Source organism: Poecilia reticulata, chromosome 7 (genome assembly GCF_904066995.2).
Source record: "Poecilia reticulata chromosome 7, P_reticulata-male-v2, whole genome shotgun sequence".
Classification (NCBI taxonomy): Eukaryota; Metazoa; Chordata; class Actinopteri; order Cyprinodontiformes; family Poeciliidae; genus Poecilia; species Poecilia reticulata.
The window spans coordinates 8,215,334-8,235,618 of record NC_088836.1 but is presented as its reverse complement, the minus strand read 5'-3'; the positions used below and the strand labels follow the sequence as shown (position 1 = coordinate 8,235,618).

The window sequence follows — 20,285 nt, the reverse complement described above, 5'->3', positions numbered from 1 at the left end:
GTGCATGCATTTCCAGCCGTGGATATATTAAGCTTCAAAATGACTAGTTGATCGTACGGTATTTACTTCACTGAATCGAAACTAAACCTATCATGGGTTATGACTGTTATGTCACAGATTTATGTTCGCACTCGGTTAACACAAATGTGTATCGTTTGTGTGAAAACAAATTATTAGTTAACCAAGGGCTTGCTTTACATGCAGGTGTCACTACACAGCTATAAGATCTCACTTAAAAATCACGACCACCGCTGTTCTGACCTGTTGGAGACGATAGCCATTTTACTTTTGTGTGTTTTCAGAGCAGTTTTAAGTTCGTCAACGTACTATTCGACCTTAATGTGAACTTCTTCTTTAAATGATAGGAAAACAAGATTGTCTAATTGGATTTTGTCAATCTGTTTATCTTGATCACGGGTTTGTAGCAGGTCAGGTTGTTAGCAGCTACGGTAATCATGCCCCCGTTGGGCCGCGCAGCCCCATAGCGTTTTAAGACCTAGCCTTAAGATTGGGCACCACGATGTAGCATGGAGTCACAGACGCCTCAGAGGCGGGCATCATAAGGGTTTTAGACCGAACAAACAGCACCGAATGTTTAAGTTCAGAGTCGGGTGTTTCGAAAGTGGGCTTAGCATCGAGTTGTCACAGGAAGCCACGCTGAGCGCCGAGGGGAAAAAATGCACTGAGCTTGCCGCTTTTACCAAGTTATTTACCGGTGACCGGATCCATCCAAAGAATATCCCTTGCCTACAGTGGATTACTAGTTGTTTGGGAAATGGTTAGTTTACCCCAAAGAGCTAGTCGCATTTACTGGTTTACAAAGATGAATTCATTTTGCCAGTTCCTCCCCCCCCCTCCCTCCGCCTCCTCGAATGAATGGGTTCCTGTATTCAGGGCCCAAGCAGCTGCAATGAACAAGATGGCGTTCAAAGCCTTTTTCATCACCGCTTTTTCTCAGACAGAGAGAGGCAGCTGCCGAGCAGCGGATGGATTCAGGCTTGGCGTGCTACAGGCGTCTGATTTTTTTTTCGCATTAGATAAACGTACAAAATGTGTATTTAATACATTTTTTTTTCTTTTCTTCTTTTTTTTTCTGCCGCTGGATTATCCCATCATGCATATATGACTGCATAGGGGAAGAATTCTTATTCAATCACATCTTGACTGAATAAGAATTGAATGAAAACTTGTAACTAAAATATGTATTAGTATTGTAAATGCACATTAATTTAAGATTTTAACTGATATTTTATTCATTTTGATTTACGTATGACTATATATCTAGAAATGCAATCAATTGTTCTTTGACTGTACTGTGAATTTAAGGGGAGGAAAACTATCAAATCACTGTTAAACTTGGTGAGTTTAGCTTTTAAGGAAAATAACTTTTCACCCTATTCCTATTTTCTCATCTGTTAATATACATTTATAAAATTGACCCTTTTCTTAATCTCAAAGTTTAGCTATCGCACATAGGTTAAAATGACATATTTCAACAGATATTCATGTTAAATTTACTGTTTTCCTGCTTCATCTTAAATCCCTAATTATACTGTGTCATGTTAAATGTGGTTTCTGTTCTAGTAGTATTATTGCATGTGCTTATTGTATATTATATTAACATGTTGATCTGGCAGATCAACATTCACAACCTGTTGTGAATGTTTGCTCTGTTCAGTTCAAATTGGTTAGTGTGACCTGAAAGCAACCCACAGATCAAACACTAAATACATCTGCTCTGCATCTGCAGTGTTGGGGCTCTGAGTTTACCATTCTTTAGAAGGAAAAAACATGCCTAGTTTTGCCATAAATGTCATAGATTTATCACCATGTCATTATAACCAGATTAGACAACCTTTTTTTTTTTTTTACGGTAAGGATCATCAGCTTGTCTGTTTTTATTTTTTAATCTGCAGATGCAGGATGTTAAGGGGATTACGTTCTTATTTTGTGACTTTTACCCATCAGGATTATGTGGCTTTGGTCTGTAATAGTGCTTATTTTTTCCTTCTCGCTCACATGGTGCTCATTTTAATGTATCTACTGTGAAAGGTCAAAAAAAAAAAAAAGATTGCACCATCAGCTACCTAATGATTTAAACACAAACTATTTCACACATATGTTGGTGTTTTAATTACCGTATTTTCCGCACTATAAGGCGCACCTAAAAACCTTCAATTTCCTCAAAAGCTGACAGTGCTTATATATTCAATATTGAGCTACAACAGGTCTAGCAACTACGGTAAGCAGCCGCCGACTTCATTTTCGCCCGTAGAAGAAGAAGCGTGCGGTGCATGCTGGGATAGTTGTCAGAACGCTGGTTTGTTAATAAAGTTTGACTGACATATCTACCTACCGACAGTATAGAATCAGGTCGTCTGCAGGTCATTTAGCACCACGTTCTCCACGAACATGCTGTGCGCGAATGGAGAAGGGTGACCATCGTCCGGCCACGCCCCGGCCCAGTCGCGGAAGGCTCTCCTCTCCGACAGGAGTCGGACTGTTTTGTTGACATTCACTTTAGTTACGTTTTTCTCCATCTAGTGGATGCATAACGTAACTCCAGCCTCTACTGTAGCCTCTATTCTATGCGCCTTATAATGCGGTGAGCCTTATATATGAAAAAAGTTGTAAAATAGGCCATTCATTAAAGCTGCGCCTTATAATCCGGTGCGCCTTATAGTGCGGAATATACGGTACACATCTTGTCATTTTGCATTATAATAACACTAAAAATAGTGTAATGTATTCAAGGTAAGTTTTGAAACTTTTGTGTCTGTTTAAAACCAAGTTCACTGTCACCTCCTCCTTCCCAGAGTATCATGTTTGTTTTTTTTATTTATACATGCATTCACGTTTCAAAACGTTTATTCCTCGACATTGGAGGTAAACTTGCTTATTAATCTTCAAATCCTGTCATTCAGAAATTGGTCACCTTGCCTTTTTTTCTTGTGGTTTTTATATAGAAACAGCTGTGCATAAAAAAGACATGGTACATGTGATGTACCTTTTATAATAACTGATATCAAATCAATGGAAGTGTTGCACTTAAATTCCCGTTTCAAAGCTGCCTCCCTCACAGTTGCCATGTGTTAATTTTATGACAGAGCTATAATAAACAAACTGGTTTAAAACCTGGTTTTAAAAAATGCGTCAAACATTTCATGCTTCTTTGAAGTGGTCCTTGCTTGTTCATTATAAGAGAAGAATCTTTTAATCATTTCACACCTGATGTGACTCCATAGTCACTCCATCCCATGATAGTAAAAATGAAATTATGTTCTCCAAGATCTTAACGATGAAAACATTTTCTGTAAAAGAGCATTTTACCTTTTTTTATTATTGTACTTATTGGCAGACCTAACTGCAAGCATAGCTAGTCAATAACACATTTTTCTTCATTCTAAACATCTAAACTCTTAGATTTTTACTAACATGATTATAGTTTAGTATGTGCCAATTACATTTGATACTGAAACATAATTTTCCAAATTTTGAATATTGCACATTGTTTTATTCCTTGCTGACACCATTTTGGTTAGCTTCTGGTTAGAAAAGTTGCTTCACCAAAACTGCAGTTACCAGTAACTATTTCCTGACTTACTATAGTAATGAAAGATGCCTCAGCTGCTGATCTTTCTTTTGCCACAGAGCTATATTGGTTGTAGTTAACTGAAATTAATTTAGAGGGCATGTTCTAATTATTTTATTGATTAGCATGTCTTTGAACTTCTTTTTTTCTTTGTAATTATTGCTAAAAAAAAAAAAAAAGACACAGGACAAGCTAGCTGTGGTGTTAAAGAAGTTTAGTGTTATAGAACATAATTAAGATTTGCAGGGGATCTCAAACATCAAATGTATGTAATACAACACTAATGTTTAGATCTATTTGTATCATGTAAAAACATGAATGATACAGTTGAACTGAACTACCTGAACAAAATTATGGCAAAAACATTGTCATATTCTAAATAAGGCAACCATTGCTGATTTGTAATTTCTGCTTAATTGGCAGCATTATTTTAAAGCAAATTTTTGTTTGTTTAAATGTCTTTTCAAATCCAAGAACTTCCTAATTTGCCAAAAATGGACTGACACGGTTTTGAATATTTTTATTCAAAATACTTTCACTGAACTGTGAGTATTATCCATTTAACAACTGCGCTGCTCAAACAGCACCAGTTGAGTACGTTCATATTCCAGCTCAAACTTGTAGGTGATGGAGCAATTCACATAAATTATTTGCTGTTGTAATGGCTTGTTCTCCACCTCATCTAGCGTCAAATAAAAACAATGTTTAAAGCAAATTTTCTTACACCCATGGGTGTATTTCTTTCTGCTGCAATCACCTTCTTTTTATAGCCTTTTTAAATTCAAGTATTTTTAACTAAATGCTGACATGGAATCTAGCTTTCAATCATACCAAGGAATATTTTTCACTTTAAAACCAGGACTGCTGGGATTGAAATACACTAATTATTTACGTAATTTGCTGGTTGTGTATTTGCTGACGCCAATGCAGAAAGAAAAGGTTCTTTAGGCAAAGAAGTTGTAAGGTGTTCAAACTTTAGCCATATTTTTTTTCCATTGTTAAAATGGCAGCTAGCAGCCAGAAGAAAAAGTTTTAATTAAAATTTTGTTGTTTAAATAAAGAAAATTAAATCTATTTCACTTACCTCGGATCTGTGAATGACATCAAATCCAATTGACTGCATTCCAGTTAACATAGTTAAAGTTGGATTCCAAAATGGTGACACGCAAGTAGCCATTGTTTGTGTTCTTACAAATAAAGTATGTTTTAAGCTGTACTTTCCGCATGTAAATACCACTTTTAATTTAGTCAGTTTAGAGTTTCAGGCTCGACATGTAGCAGTGATTTCAGATGCATGCAAGTGTTTGTTGTAAAGTAAACATATTTCCACCGTATCTTACTATTGTTGATGCAAGGAGCTGTGAAGTAGGAGTTTGAAAAAAAAAAAATTCTGATTTTGCGAGTGGGAAGTCTGACTTTTGGAGCAGAGGATATGCAGCTTATGTTTACTGTTAACCCGAAGCAGAAGAGTACAAACATTCCCAAAACATATGGTTATTAGGACTTTTACTTATAGTATTTTGGTATATTGTCTTGCTGTGTGTTGGTTTCCCTTATGCTAGTATTTTATTTCCAGAAGTTTGTAATTAAAGTGAGTTTTTTTTAATTCCCAAAAATTAGCTTAGTGATTTAATTTTGTTTGATTTCTCTATCGGGAACAGAACTAATTTATAATTCATGACTGGAATAGTTTCTATTGCTACAAAAGGTGAAAGGAAGTGTTATGTATGTTTTTATGTTGCACTAACTCAGTGGTTCCCAAACCTTTTCTTCTGGCCTTTGTCATCCTCCAATTAGACATCATGAAGCCAATGTGCTGGGATTTATTTTTAAACACTAGCAGTTCAAAATGTTGTATCTCCGGTAGAGAATAATAAATGACCTTTGCACTTGGCAGCATTTCTGGTCTCTCTTGCTTGTACAGATGGTACAATCATAAATGGCTTGGATGAGCGTTGGGGCAGAGGCCCTGTTCAAGTCTTTACCTCGCAATTGTAACCAGCGTAACAACAATGATCAACATGGCGTTGAAATCCATCCTGATGCATTTACTTAACACAGTGATTTGTTTATTTTATTATTTTTTTTATTTTATTTAATTTTTTACCAAAAGCCATCTAGATAATTTCCTGCATGAGTAGTATTCTCATAATTTCTTTCAATGTGTCCCAGGTCTGATCAGGTTCAGACAGTCACGCTGTCCATGGCCTCCACTAAAAGCAATCTGAGGAGAAACGTTCACACTAAAGCTGAACAATGTTAGAAAATCTTGGTAAATATTGCTAGTATGACTATCAGTGGTGACATATGCGCATTTTCTTCTTTCCTCTTCTTGTCCACTACAGTCTTGTGACCTTTAGTATTTTGGGCAATGGTATTTGTGTCTGGTAATGGAAATGACATCTGCTGTCTAAATAGTACATCAACTTGTAAAATGCTAGTTAACTCTTGGAATATATTAGCTAATGATTATTCCATTCCAAACAATCTTTGACAATTTGAGTATAGTGCATGTTGATATTGGGTTGACACTATATCCGCTATACATTGTGCAAGACTAGGTTTTAGCTATGTCTGGACAGGATTCAGTGTTGCCAGATTGGGCAAGGTTCAATTCTTTTGAACACGTTGGACTGTAAAAACAGCTTTAAGCAGGTTGTTAAAATTTGGGCAGATTTTTTTTTAGAAAGCATTCATGGGAAAACTATGGAAATAGTTGTCATTTTGTGGTAGAAAAGCACAAAACAAGCGCTTTTTAATAAAATGCCATATCCTTGCAGTAATTTTTTTTTTGTTGTTGTTCATTTTGAAATGTCTAGAATCTGTCAAACTTGATTTCATCAATGATTACTAATCATTGGTTATACCCGAGTCACTATGTAGTTGCACCATAAAAAACTAATTCCTAGTGCAACTTCACAATTTGCGCTGTATTTTTTAAATCAAACTTAATGGAAATGTAGACGGCAAAAATAGGTTGCCCACCTTTTGTTTTATAATTTGCTGTTTTGTATGCAAGTCGATAATTATTTAAAATTAATTATTGTTTTTGCTAGTCTGCTGTTGCTTCTGCTTTACATTACTTAGTTTAAATCTAAATTAAAAATCTTCAAACTTAACATATAAGCCTCACTTGTTCTAACACATGAAAGGATGGTTCTTGTCAGAGCAGTGTGTTTGGGGAAAAAAAGTATAAACCTTTATTTCAGTCCAGTTTACTTCCTTGTCGCGAAGGATTGTGGGTAGTATCGTACACCATGAAATCTCTGTTTTGGATTGTACTTGCCTTTAAATCGGTGTTGAAAACCGGAATGATCACATGAAGGACATAACTTGAGTTAATCAGGCATGATTAGGAATGTTGCAGGTCCACAGAGATGAATACTGCAACAAACACTGTATCATCGTCCTATGGTTTCATTTTGTTTTTGTTTTCTCTCTTTACAATTGTATTGCTGGATCAACAAATCATTTCATTTTTGTGCTGCAAAATGCATTCTGCCAATCCTATATGTGGATCCAACCACCACAGATTCTGCATGTCTACAATGAATTAATATCTTAGAACAAAATATAGCCAAAAGTATTTAAGCTGCCTCTTGTCAGAAATGGTTTAAATCCCATTTTAGCAGAGGGTCAAATGCCTTTAATCTTGTTTTCTAGGTGAGAACCATTGGTTGGTCTCCCTTTAAAATATATACTGTTTGCACTAATGTATAACTAGTAATTCTGAATTTGCTGCTCTGAAAATTAACTCATCCAAAGATGAAAACTTTCAGCAGAAATTATGTCAAAACATGTCCCTCTATCTTGATTTGTGTGTAGTTGTACTGTAGCTTCTGTTATGTGTTGCTTGTCACCACTTGCCAGAAAGCCGAGGCCTCTGTTTTGAATAGTCAAAGTAGCTGGCACCAGAGCTGCTTAGAGACCCAAATACAACCTTGTCACCACTCAGATACTGTAACCCTGTTGTAGGCTCATCACTAGTCCTGGCAGTACTTTGCATGTGCACTTCAGTGCCCACTCTGGTTTGAATGGTTACTGTCTCGCTGTCTATTTACATTCAAGCCCTTACATTTGACTGCCACAAGGAAAATGCGACCAAACTTGAATCCCGGGATAACAAGGATAACAGTGCAAGTGAGTTCTCTTCCTCTTTATAGCATTGCAGGCCACACTCATTTGAGCAAAAGAGTGGGGCTGCTGTCATGTGACTCTTCACACACTCGTGTTCCTATCTCCCAGGCTTGGGGATAAAAGGGGAGGGGTATATTTATTAATGCAATCAAAGGAGTGTATTTTCTGTTTTAAATAGTCATGCATTTAGCTTTAGGCAAGCCTGACTTTTCTTTTCTATTTTTCTTTTTTGTCTAGCTCACTTTTATTTAAAAAGATGCATTGAATCCAAGCACAAGTCATATATTGTTGATGACTGTACCTCAGGATTGAGCAAAAATACCTATTAAAATAAACTAGATTCATGTTTAAATTTTTCTAGTGACATTTTGGTTTTATATCAAAATTGAATGATCAGATGGCTTTCATGAAACTGTTTTTGCCTGTTGGAAGCTGTTCACGATGTAAGGCCTACAGCATCATGGAATGTTTTGCTAATCAATTTTACTGTACTGTCAGTCCCATTGATATGTTCCCCATCTGAAACGATGCACAGAGAAAGCAACCAGAACTGACCTGCAAAATGTGGACAATTAAACCACCACAGCATATAAATAGATGGTTCTTGGAGTTTGTGAACAGTCAATCTTTGCTTAAATGACTACAGTAGATGTCTGTAATCATATTTACTTTAATAAAACTGTTAGTCTGAGTTAACCACTAGTCAGTCAGGGCCATAACATGAGCAAATTTCTGTTATCTTAAAATAACGCCAATCTAAAAAGACGTCAGTCTGCATAAATGAAAATTGTTATATAAACATTTTAACTGGCATCATGTTTACATTGCAGGTTTATTTTTAGTTGACTAAGGTCTTTTACAATGAAGAAGTTCTTGGTGTGCGATATGTGACAATCTTTTGAAAAATAAACTAATTGGAATTCAGTTTAGAGTGAAACGTCTTGTGAATGAATTTTGGAATTATCAAAGAAAGCCTCTGTTAAACACAATGAAGCTGTGTGGTCCGCAAAACATAGATATTGGTTTTGTTAACCATTAAAATTGTGTGAAGTTGGAGTAATTTTAAAATGACCGATATCCATCATTATTTAGTCCCTTCTAACCATGCATTTGTTAAAACAGATTTGTGTTTTCACCGAAGTAAGAAAGCTTTGCAAGTTATCTGCTTGAAAAATATTGTTTTCACGACAACTAAAAATCTCACATCAAAAGACCTGCACAATGTCTTGCTTGACAACAGGCAGAAGCCTAAGTCACCAATGACAATATTCACATTTTTCAAATGTTTTTAAATTAAAGAAAAATTTGATTCTACGTGTCCTACTAATTGGTGGTACTATTGCTTCCAATAATGGCATCATGGTAAACAGAGTTTCCCCCAGCGTATTATAAGTCCGGCGGGTGGCTTCATTTCCTCCCCCGCCAGGCTAAGCTTTGCTTGTTTTTACTTTTCTAAAAAAAATTAAGTCATTATATTTATTCTTTAGTAAAACTAACACTGCAGTAGAGACCGCAAGCGTCTCTACTGCAGTGAGAATTTTACTGGCAGGGCAGAATTATTCCTGAAAGAAACATGAGTTTATAGTTGATGCATTAAACGGGGAGCGCACACCAATCACATTGCTGGTGCAGTTTGATCTTTGAAGTTTACTTTGTGTAGGTAAACTTCTTGTCATTCAGTAAAATACTTTACTCACATTGTAAGTTCAAATGAATAGGAGTCGGGGAAAATATAAACATGTTAAAAATGTCTTAACTGTTTTTGTGCTGTGTAGCGTAGAAAGTAGGAATTAGCTGACATGACATATTTTTTGATAATTTGGCATTTTGAAAAGGTGCTTCTGATTGTTACATTTTTTCCCCCTCAATGAAAATTAAGTGTGCAAAGAAATTGCAAAATCTTGGTTTTGCAAGAAAAAAATCAGCGTTAATGGGCTGTCTTAATAAAGTCAGTGTGTTTAGCTTGACAAAAGCTGCGTTGGGTTGAATAATAAATTAGAAGTTTTTCTCTATTTTTATTTATTTATATAAATGTTATGAAAAAACATCCCATATAGTTGAAATCATTAAACCTTATTTTGACCCCTTTTTAAATGATTTTTTAATTGGTTATCATCAGAGTCTAATTCTGTTATTGACTCACAAAATAACAGTAGCTGATAGTAAGTGTGTAACAGTAAATTTATTACTTAAAATATCAGGTACAGTCGTACCGGTTTGATAAATAAGCACATGTACTAAGCCATCTTGTGCACTGTATTGTCTAAATATCACAATTACTCCAAGGTGATATAAAACCCCATGACACTTGTCTTTGCCTAAAAGTTTATATACCAAGCTACACTAGATTAGAAAGATTGCCAACTTCAATGAATCATGGGTTAACAGAAAATGAACAGTTACTACTGGCTCTGTTAAAGTAACAGATAGTAGTAAATTTAGTCTTGTCAACCACTCAAAACGCTTTACGTTGGTGCCACATTCACCCTTTTATGAATTCATACAGATGTGTAGATCAGTAAGCAAATGAACATTGCATACCTTGCCAATGGGAACAGACACGTGAAAAGAGGAAGCTGGAATCGAATCACAACATTTGAATTGCAAGACAACTACTCTATCCACTGTGCCAACAGAAGACTAAGTACAAGAGTTCAGGGTCCAAGATAAGACGTCGATGGAAGAACAATAAAGTTTACAATTGAAAGCAGATTAATTCACTCTAATAACAGATACTACTGATGCATTTTGGTCAGATATTAAACACCTTTACTTTAATTGAGTTTTCAGAGGGGGCGAAGAAACCTCACTTGGTTTAAATTAAATTATACAATTTATTTTCTTTCTGCACCTCTGTCGCACAGTACACATATTTTTTTTTTGTAATCAATTGGAAAATGGCATAAAGTTCAACATTGTCAATATCTTGGTATTTCAGATCTGTTTAGTCATAGCCTATTTGTCATTCCCACAAAATTGTACACAAACTGTAAAATAATCTTGACACTTTTCTCTTCCCAAAAGTTTTATTGTAAGCTTAAAGATCTCTAGCTAAGAGTGCATTTTTTCAGACATGCGATTAATTTTACTTTAATCAAATCCTTTTGCTTGGCATTTTCATAATGTTTGTGCAGGTAAATAAAGCCAATTGATTAATTTATTGCTTCCTTCAGTTAAAAAAAACCTGTTAAATCTGCACCTAGACTGAATGGAGCATCATCAGCATTGTGCCAGCATATGCATACTTATTTGTAGCCTCAGGATTATGCTCCACTTTCAGTGGACCAAAATGGGTTATGGGCCCCAAAGCCCTTAATGTTTAATTAAGCTATTTTTCCTTTTTTTTAACCAGCTACTTGGATAGTTGAGGATATACAGGATTGATGCGTTTTAAGATTTTGTGAGGTGAAATTTCAATAATATACCAATAGATTATAGCAGTAGTCTTAGTCACGTCTTTAACTACTGAAATGAGAACTAATTGGCAAAATAATATATATATAAACTTCTGCAAAAGCACAATATACAAATTAGTATTAGTTCAAGTTTTTCAAGGAGAGTCAACAGTCATTTTCCTCTTCTTTGTGCTGTAGTTGTTTTGCATCCGGTAAGGAGAGGAGGAAAGACATCTCTGAGAGAAGGAATGTGTGTGATGTAGAAGATGGCAGAACGAGATTGGCTGGGGCTTTTAAAAAATGTCCAGAAGCATTCTCTGTCTTCTCATCCTGCCTCATCAGCCCTGTTGTTCCTGCCTCCTTTGTGACCTGGTTGTGTTTCAGCTACATTTACCATGCATCACTTCACCACAGCACTTAGATGGACTCTCATCCACCAACTGGACCACAAGAGCAGTGGGGGGGGGGGGCACATATCCACTTAAAACATCATATTGCTTGTTATATACTAGGGCAAAGTGGCCAAATTTAGCATGTTTAACCATAAATGAAAGTATTATGCAGAATTCTTGTTTGACTTAAGTCTATATACTAGACAGTTTTATTTAGTGTGGAATCTATTAGGCCTGGTGAATCACCTCTTTTTATGGGAAATTATCCTGTCGCAATAACAAATTTTGCTACACGATAAATTGACTAATAAACTAATTATGTACAGAGCACTCCACATTGGACCTGTGTAATAATTCAAAATAAAACACAGCCAGAAACAAACGATAACGAAATAATCACACATACACAAAGCCATAAATAAAATGGTTTATGTCTCCCATGACTGCAGCCTGAACCTTTCTACCAATGTCTTATGTTATTCATTTGCCCCCTTTTTTTTTTTTTTAGCTTTATTTTATTTATTTATTTTATTTTGTTTTGGGGGGGTACTGAAATGATTTTTGTTGTTTTTCTGTACAATGACTAATGACTGATTCTGACTCTTATGAAGTCTGTCAACAAACTCACCTTCAAAAAAAATCTATCAGAATGGAAATTATTTAGCTAATTTTAATTTGTCATGTGATTAATTACTAATTGCCACAAGCTTAATACTCCAAAAACACAGTTTTGGATAAAAAACATTACATTTTTTTGTCATTTTCACTTCAAACATTCATTATTTTGTTTGGCTTGTTTATACAATCACTAAAGTTTTGTTTCGTCATTTATCTTAAGTTTTTGAAGGCAGAGGAGAGAATATTAAAACTTAAAATCGGATTATATCCGATGACATAAGCTCATCTGCGCTGTTTCTCAAAATATAAAACAAGATATTCCACTTAAGAATGTGGATATGTGGAGTAATACATTTTAAGCTGAGTTTTTTTCCCTAACAAAGTAAAGCCAGGTATGGGATCCAGCTGTAGAAACCACTTCTGACTGTTTCTTGATTTGCTTTGTCAGTTTCTTTAAGCCTGCCTCTCAGGATGTTGAGTGTACCTGTTACTGTAAAGCAAATGATTGCATAGCCTGATTCAAGCCCCGGGGTGGACGCTGGCAAGTGAAGTAGTAGTGAAAGAAACCACCAAGTGATTGTATTTGTAAAGTGTGTGTGCTCTGTCGCCACATCCGCTGAGTGTTTTGACAAAGGGAAGAGAGATGAACACGGCTAGGGAACACCCATGAAAAGGAAGCGTGCCGCTCATTAATGCCTTGTTCATGTGTTAAGGTGTGGAGGCAGATGGGTGATCGTTTGTTCAGGCTTCAGAAACCACTGCAGTTTTAAAGTGTTTGTAGGAGCAACAAATTAACCGCACCACCAACTGGCATTCTGAAACACCGAGGAGAGTTCACGGGAAGAGTCAGGCACGCAGGACTGGATGCAGCACTTCAAGAAGACACAGGGTGGGGCAGCTGGTATCCATGCAGGGGGGTGTAAATTATTAAGGTCACCATCTTTCCAGCACCTTCATAAACACCATTTTATTGAAAGGGCTTGTCTGGGAGCCGGTAAAATTAACAAAATAAAAGGTCAAAGAATCATACGATTGCATAACTACACGACTTAGACTTACTCTTACTAAGCCAAACTTTCTCTGTAATCCAGGATGGTCTGTTCACATACGCTGACAGAGAAATATATAAAGTAGCTCATGCTAAGTCATTTGAATAAAAGCTTATATCCTTAAACTGACTCTCCAGTAATAAGAGGAAGGGGTTATTTATTGCTCTAATTGTGTTAATGTAGACATAACGTTTTGGGAACTTCCAGTACAACTAAATGTTGAAGTGATAAGCACAAGTTGAACAATATTAGGCAATGGCGTCACTGACCAACTGACTATTTTTTTCTCCCTTAGCCTGTATGTCCCGAAATGTTTACTGCATCAGACTAAAGGCTAAATTATAAAAGACCATGAATCCTGTAACATCATCTAGCTTCACTCTGATGAGACTTTGACTGACACAGGGACACTTGCATGCCTTGTTCCCCTTTACCAAGGGGTTAATTAGCAGCTCCCCTCCCAATTGTCCTCTGCTTGTTCACTCTCATTAGTTTAATCTGGCTGTGTCCTCCAGCTTGCCTCTCTTACCTCTATCCTCTTGTGTGCCAGAACATCTCTCTGCCTTCCCCTCTCCTTATGTCATCAGGGTGACAACTTTTGTCTACTCCAAAAAACTACTGCCAAACCCCATTTATAGCATCTTATGATTCATATCCCTGTGCACTTGGTACAGTAGCGCTTTTGTTGAGCTTTAATGGAGAGGTTCCGCTCCAGCCCTGTTGTATGTAAAAGTGAAAACATTGAGGGGCCATAGGTTTTTACTGAGTAACACGTTATTGATTTGATTGCACCTATTAAGGACTTAATGTAAGATTTTATAAATTGTTGGGGGGGGTTTTGTTTTGCTTTCTTGTTGCCCATTATTAATGATCAGTTATTGATGTAATTAATAAGTTGCTCACTAACTGAGGATATACTAATCAGGATGGTGTGAAAATTAGCTGTGCATATATTATGACTGCTGTTTGAGAGAAAGAAATAACAATGAACTCTGTGTCTGTATGGAATCAAATTACACTTCCTCTCTCCTTGTCACTGTTGCACTCGAGATGTGGGAGCTGATAGGAGTGGCTGGAAAATGTGAAGTCTGCTCCCCTCCTCCTCTTTCTCCTCCTCCCCCACCACCTAACTAAAAATAGCTGGCAGAAAGAGAAGGCAGCAAAGTCGAGGCTCTATCTGTTGCGCTGCCAGTGGTTTCTACACTCCCACCACTAGCAAAATGGGAAAAAGAGATTCCTCTGAATCACACCACTTATGCTAAAACTGATCATCACCAGCAAGGGGTTCTGCTTTTATTTTGCAGCTTTTGCATTTGAAGTACATGGTATTTGAACATTTTGAAACTGGCCTGTTCTTGAGATTTTTGTGGGGGGGTGGATTTGGTGTTTCATCTTGGAGCACAAAGTCTGAAGAGTAAGAGCACCAAAATCTAGCCAGTTATTATTGAACAGATGACTGTCTCTTTCTTAAGCATGTGTATTTAATAGTTTCTGTTAGTGGAAAAGGTTAAAACACTGGAATGTGCCTGATAAGTTGCATCGATCATGTGTTTCTTGTTTAAATTAACACCTGATGCAACACACAAGGCACCAGTGTGAACAGTTCCTCTACTCCTGGAAAGTCTAAAGGGGAAAATATTAACATGGTTGTAAATTCATATCTACAATTCAAACTTTTTTTTAACGCAAATATAAAGTTGATGTCATTTAAATCTAACGGCTATTTGTATAATTAAAATTTGTAGGTTGCATGGTTATAAAATGTACCTTCACTCAAAATGCACCAATCAGGATTTTGTGGCCACTTTTCAGTGTCTGGTTTGTTTTAAGAATTGTAACTTTTTTTTTTCCAGATTTCATGTTCTGAGGAATCATTAATTATTCATACTAAAAAGCAGAGAGTACATCACACTGAGTGTGGAATCACTACATTTACTATTTTAAAATACAATTATTACAGGGTTTACATTTTAAACTCTTTAGCGTCTGTAGTTATTAGCACTGCTAGCATCACCACCTTTGGATTTCCTGGAGAATGCAGTTCCTTTTCTCGACCCTGAGATCTATAATGTTCTGCCAGCATTTTGAATGGCAGAGGTTTAAAGCTCAAAAGAGTGAAACATAGCAACTTTGCTCTTCTTTCAGTCTTCCTGTTGTCTGGTAAAGTCTGCTTTGGGTCAAATAGCCCTTTTGCCAATTCAACGAAACGTTCCCAAGGAGGGCACAAATAGACTTCCTGTATCTTGTGGCTCTGGAGTGGAAATTTACATAGTCTTCCATTAGTCACAGAGTTGCTAGTGGAATGAAAGTTGTACCATTATCAATTTACCTTTGTCACAAGATAATTGTTTAAAATGTCATTAATAAATCTTTAATCTTGTTGGTTTTGAGGACATTTAACAATATACCATACATAGATAATTCTCCCCCTATATTCCTGTTTTTTCTGAAACTTAGGTTTTCTAGGTTTACTCCTTTCTATCCCTGTGTTAACATGGAGACAAAACTTAAAGGAAGACGTGTTCTTCTGCTTCGTAAACGAAGTGCTGGTGCTAATGATTAGGGTTACAGCAGAGGGCTGCGCTGTGTTCAGGTTTCTCCCACAGGGGAATCGAACTGAAGCACAGCTGAGCCCTGTCTCAGCAGGTCCTAACAGACAGAAGCTGCAGCTCCAGCATATTGCTGCGCCTGACAATTATGTGGCAGAAATTGTATCCTGTTCTTTTAAAATGGCAAATCCACCACTGTGGATTGTGAAGTTTTCCCCACATTGTATCCTGTTCAATGTGGGGAAAGCCTATTTTATTTTCCATATCCAAAAAAAGTTTAGTGCAAAGGAACAAAACAGCCAAGGACACTAAAGGCACCAAAGATTGTTGTTTTCAGTGAGACCCAGTGACTGTTGGATAACATGTGTTCAAAAGTGGGGAAATGTTTGATTTTTCTGACCAACAGTAAAGTCAGAAAGTGACCAGACCAATCACCATACTATTTGCCAACTTTACTTATAAATGCAACTGCTTTTATAAATCACACCCTAAATCTGGTGTATTACTGGCTTTTGGGCCCACGAAAGGTGAAAACTGTCCTATTATAGTAAGAAGTTGTGAATCTCGAGTCTCGTTTCAGACAGATCTGCGTCCCAGTCATGACTGTGATTCACAACAGCGGTAGTGAAACACAGCTGACCTTCATTTTAGGAATATTCTGAATATCAAAATTTTTTTAGTTCTGGTTATTGTTTTGGGTAACTTTTTCTCATTTAGTTTAAACTAAAAGTCCAATGCTTTCACAGCAGAAGTGTGCATAGAAGTATTTCTAAACTTTCTCAACCAGGAAGATAAAGTCTAGTATTTTAAATGCTCAATATGAGTTCTGGTTTTTTGTTGGCATCAACATCACTTTTACCCATTATCCTTAGGGTCATTTGTTAAGATGAGAATACTACAGCAATATTATCATGAGACGTTTTCATCGTGAAGATTAGGAGGCTAAGGCACCTTGCTTAGATAGACCCATTTAGGAGCATTGTCCAATCAGGTGACAGATAAAGTCTCAGGCGCATGTAGGATAAGGTGTTCATTCAGAACGTCTCATCAGCCTTCAGGACAAAGGACATAAATCCAAACCGAGACACAGCGAGGTAAGGTTATAACACGGTTATTGCTGTAGATGGGTTGAGTTGGGCAGATAGTTATTCCATTTGACTCTAGTTGGTTGTATATATTTTTAAAATTATGTGCAGCGTTTTGTATACAGTAACTGAAAATAATGGAAAAAGGGCAAGGTATATAAATGTATTTTCTTTTTCTTTTCCTTAAGTTGAGTAACTTGACTGAGTTGCTTGACTGAGTTGATGTAACTAAAGATGCCATTAGAAATGTGTCATTTCCTGTTTTTATGCCCTGCAATACCAGCGGCTTCTTCCATTTAACTTATTTTCTAACAAGGCCTCAAAACCAATGGTGACTTTTTCTAAATTTTCTGTTATCCGTTCATTTTGAACGGCCAGTGAAAGTATCGTTGCTAAGAGGGTGAACCAGAGGATTGGGGTCAGCGGAATGGCCACTGCTTTTAGGATCATCAGCAGGTTTTGTCTTAACCGGATTTGGCTGGAGAAGCTGAATCAACTGTGTCCCAGGATTACAGGAATGACATTGGAGGGCAGTTGAGAGTCCACAGGCCAGAGCGTTGACGCCTTTCACCTGCGGCTACAGAGGTGCAGGGAAACCCTGGTGGTCTCCTCTCTGCTTTTTTTAAATTTCTTTATTTTTTATATCTGGACACACAAATCCTTCATTTTAACAAATTATTAGGGGTATGTTTAGGCCCTCTATCCGAGAGTTGGGGGGGCTAGGGTTAATGGAGATTTTTTTACACCTTTTTTTCCTCCCCCTCTCTCTGCCAGTCCCCTTTGGCATTCAAGGACTTGTAATGGCCACTCATTGTTCCAAGTCGTTTGCCTCTGTTTGGGTGAAGAACGAACAAATTCAACATCCTCCTCAAATTTGTTATCTTAAGCCTTAAGTAGCTGCCTTGTGCTTGTTGCTAGGTTACGGCTTCAAGCTGGCAAGGACAAGTCTTGAGCTGTCTCAAAAGTGATTCGCATCCACTTTGTCTGAGCCACACAGAAAGGATAGAAGAGAAACTGCATTTTGTTGACCTTACTGTCTCCATAAATTCGTGGCATTAGAGAAAAAAAATCACATTTCTACCAATTACTAAAGCGTGAACTAACCAGTGTCATTCAAATGCAATCTCCATGTGTTCATAGAGCTGAAAAGGAAGCACTTGTATTGATGTTAGGCTTGTCGTTTCTTGTCATCTTTAGATCGGCAAGAGTCTAGGCGGCGGAGAGAAGCACACCATTAGCAGAGGAAAATGAGTGAACTGGATCAGCTACGCCAGGAGGCTGAGCAGCTCAAGAACCAGATCAGAGTAAGTCCCAGTTTTTCCCATCTTGTTTAGTTTTACTGAGGTTCCAAATCCAGACTCGCCACAGCTTTTCAACTTTCTACTTGTGCTGCTACTAATCGCTTTGTGGATTGAAGATTAAATCTGTTACTCACATATATAGGGCTGCAGCTAACAATTTTTAGTAACTGATTAATCTATTGATTATTCTGATGATTAATTGGCTAATCAGATTTTTTTTTGAAAATCAATTATCCACTAGAAATACATTTATACAAATAGATGGTTCAATTCCTTTATAAACAAGAAAATACACATTGTATTACCTTAAATGCAATATAATGTCATTCCTTTAGTATATGCTAGATCATTTGTTACAAATAAGGCATCTGCAGCTAAAAATACTCATCTGTTGGTTAACCAATTAATAATTGGATGCAAAAAGTTATTAATAGGAGATTGTGTTGCAGAAGTAGATCTAGGTGAAGCTTAAACTGCCACCTGAGTTTTGGCTAGAAAATATTTCCAAATAAATATTTTCTTAAATTAAAATGAAAATATTTTTTGTACAGTTTTGGCTTAATTACTCCTGTGAATAATAGCATAGCAAATGGCTTTTTTGGTTTGTTTACTCTAGTTAATGTTTAAAGTAATTGACGATTACTTGAATAATCAATTCATCACGATTAATCGTTTCAGCCCTAAAATGACGCTTACTCTCTTTTCACATTGCTTTTCAATATTATTAATCTTATTTGCAAGTCAAACCTATTTCTTTTGTGCTTGGTTATAACTGGGTCTTTTTTTTTTTTTTTTACAGGATGCCAGGAAAGCGTGTGCAGATGCTACCCTGTCTCAGGTAAGAAATATCACTCATAATCAGTAACTGGCTTTAATTTTTGTTTTCGATGGTGTTCACTCTGGTCACATAAGTACATATTTTGAGGGTCGACCTTTCTGTCTCAATTTGATCCTGCTTAGATCACAGCAAATATTGACCCCGTTGGCCGAATTCAGATGCGGACTAGACGGACGCTGAGGGGACATTTGGCTAAGATCTATGCCATGCACTGGGGGACTGATTCAAGGTAAATTCATTCAGTTGCGTGTGTGTTATTTTTTTCTCACCAATCCTGTCTTCCTGGTCTGATTCCAGGAAACAAATGTGAAATGCTTTATTTTTGCGAGTTGCTTCCTGCTGAATGTGAAATGAGTTCACCATGATGTCCTTCAGTCCATTATCTTCAGTTTTACTAGTCGTTTTTGATTGATTATTACAATAACAGCACTCTTGTCTGTGTAAACTGAAAATAGTAAAACATTTGTTGCTGTGAGAGCTGATTGAACATGTGCTGGAAGCTTGAGTGTGGGCTGTTTTGCATCTTGGTGTGTCATGTTTGTGTGCACTGGGATGTGGCATGAGGGTAGCGAAAATACTCAAAATGGAGTCAACCTTTGTGGAAGCTGGTGTTGAGTTTGATCACCAAAGGCCTTCTCTTAGACTTTTACTCTTTTCAGCCAGCAATGTATTTATTGGTGTTGCTTGAATCAACATGGTCACCTCAACATTTGTCTAGTCACGACAAAGAGAAACTACTGCCTTCAGCTAAAGTAGAGTGGTTATAAGATTAGTAAACACAGAAAACAAAGACACTGTTTACGCTGTTTTTGTTTTAATATAGAGTGATAGATTTTTAACAATCTGAAAAAGTCCCACACTTCTACACGAAATGTTTCTCACTATTCAAATCAGTGACACATTAAGTTTTATGATGCTATATTTCTCTAAATTCATGTAGATTTTTCATAGGACATGAAAATATCTACATGCCGCATAATAAGCAGTTTCGAATCCTCAAAGTATATCTTTGACAAATTATGGCTGCAAAATCAATCTTTTCCACATTATATGCCTAAATGTTATTTCATAGTCATCTGTGAAAATAATAAAGGGAAACCTTAAAAAGAAAATAAGCCCATCTAAGTCATATTTTGCCTGATTGTTCTATCTTTTTTCATTCATCATACACAACACTAGGATGTTTTTAACCTGATTCAATCTTTAACCACAATATTTATTTTTAAAATGAAAATTTGGTCAATAAAACTCATAGATGCTCTCATCCCCAAAAGTCTCCACCTTGTCTTCCCTTGAGGGATGAGTGCCCCAAAGCATTGAATCATTCTC

At 36.6% G+C, this 20,285-nt stretch overlaps 1 protein-coding gene across 3 annotated transcripts in view; it reads left to right on the top strand.

Annotated features, from left to right (window-relative positions):
* The window catches only part of LOC103467036 (guanine nucleotide-binding protein G(I)/G(S)/G(T) subunit beta-1), a 33,434-nt gene that overhangs the window by 1,350 nt on the left and 11,799 nt on the right, over positions 1-20,285 (top strand). The window contains exons 1-4 of one of the 3 annotated variants that reach the window (XM_008413081.3): positions 16,720-16,826; positions 18,015-18,121; positions 18,918-18,956; positions 19,079-19,185. In XM_008413081.3, the coding sequence (XP_008411303.1) occupies positions 18,065-18,121; positions 18,918-18,956; positions 19,079-19,185 (203 nt within the window). In that variant the 5' untranslated portion in view covers positions 16,720-16,826; positions 18,015-18,064. Of the gene's footprint in view, positions 1-16,719; positions 16,827-17,380; positions 17,403-18,014; positions 18,122-18,917; positions 18,957-19,078; positions 19,186-20,285 lie in introns of those variants that run through there. The other 2 variants (XM_008413082.3, XM_008413080.3) reach the window with 2 other exon arrangements.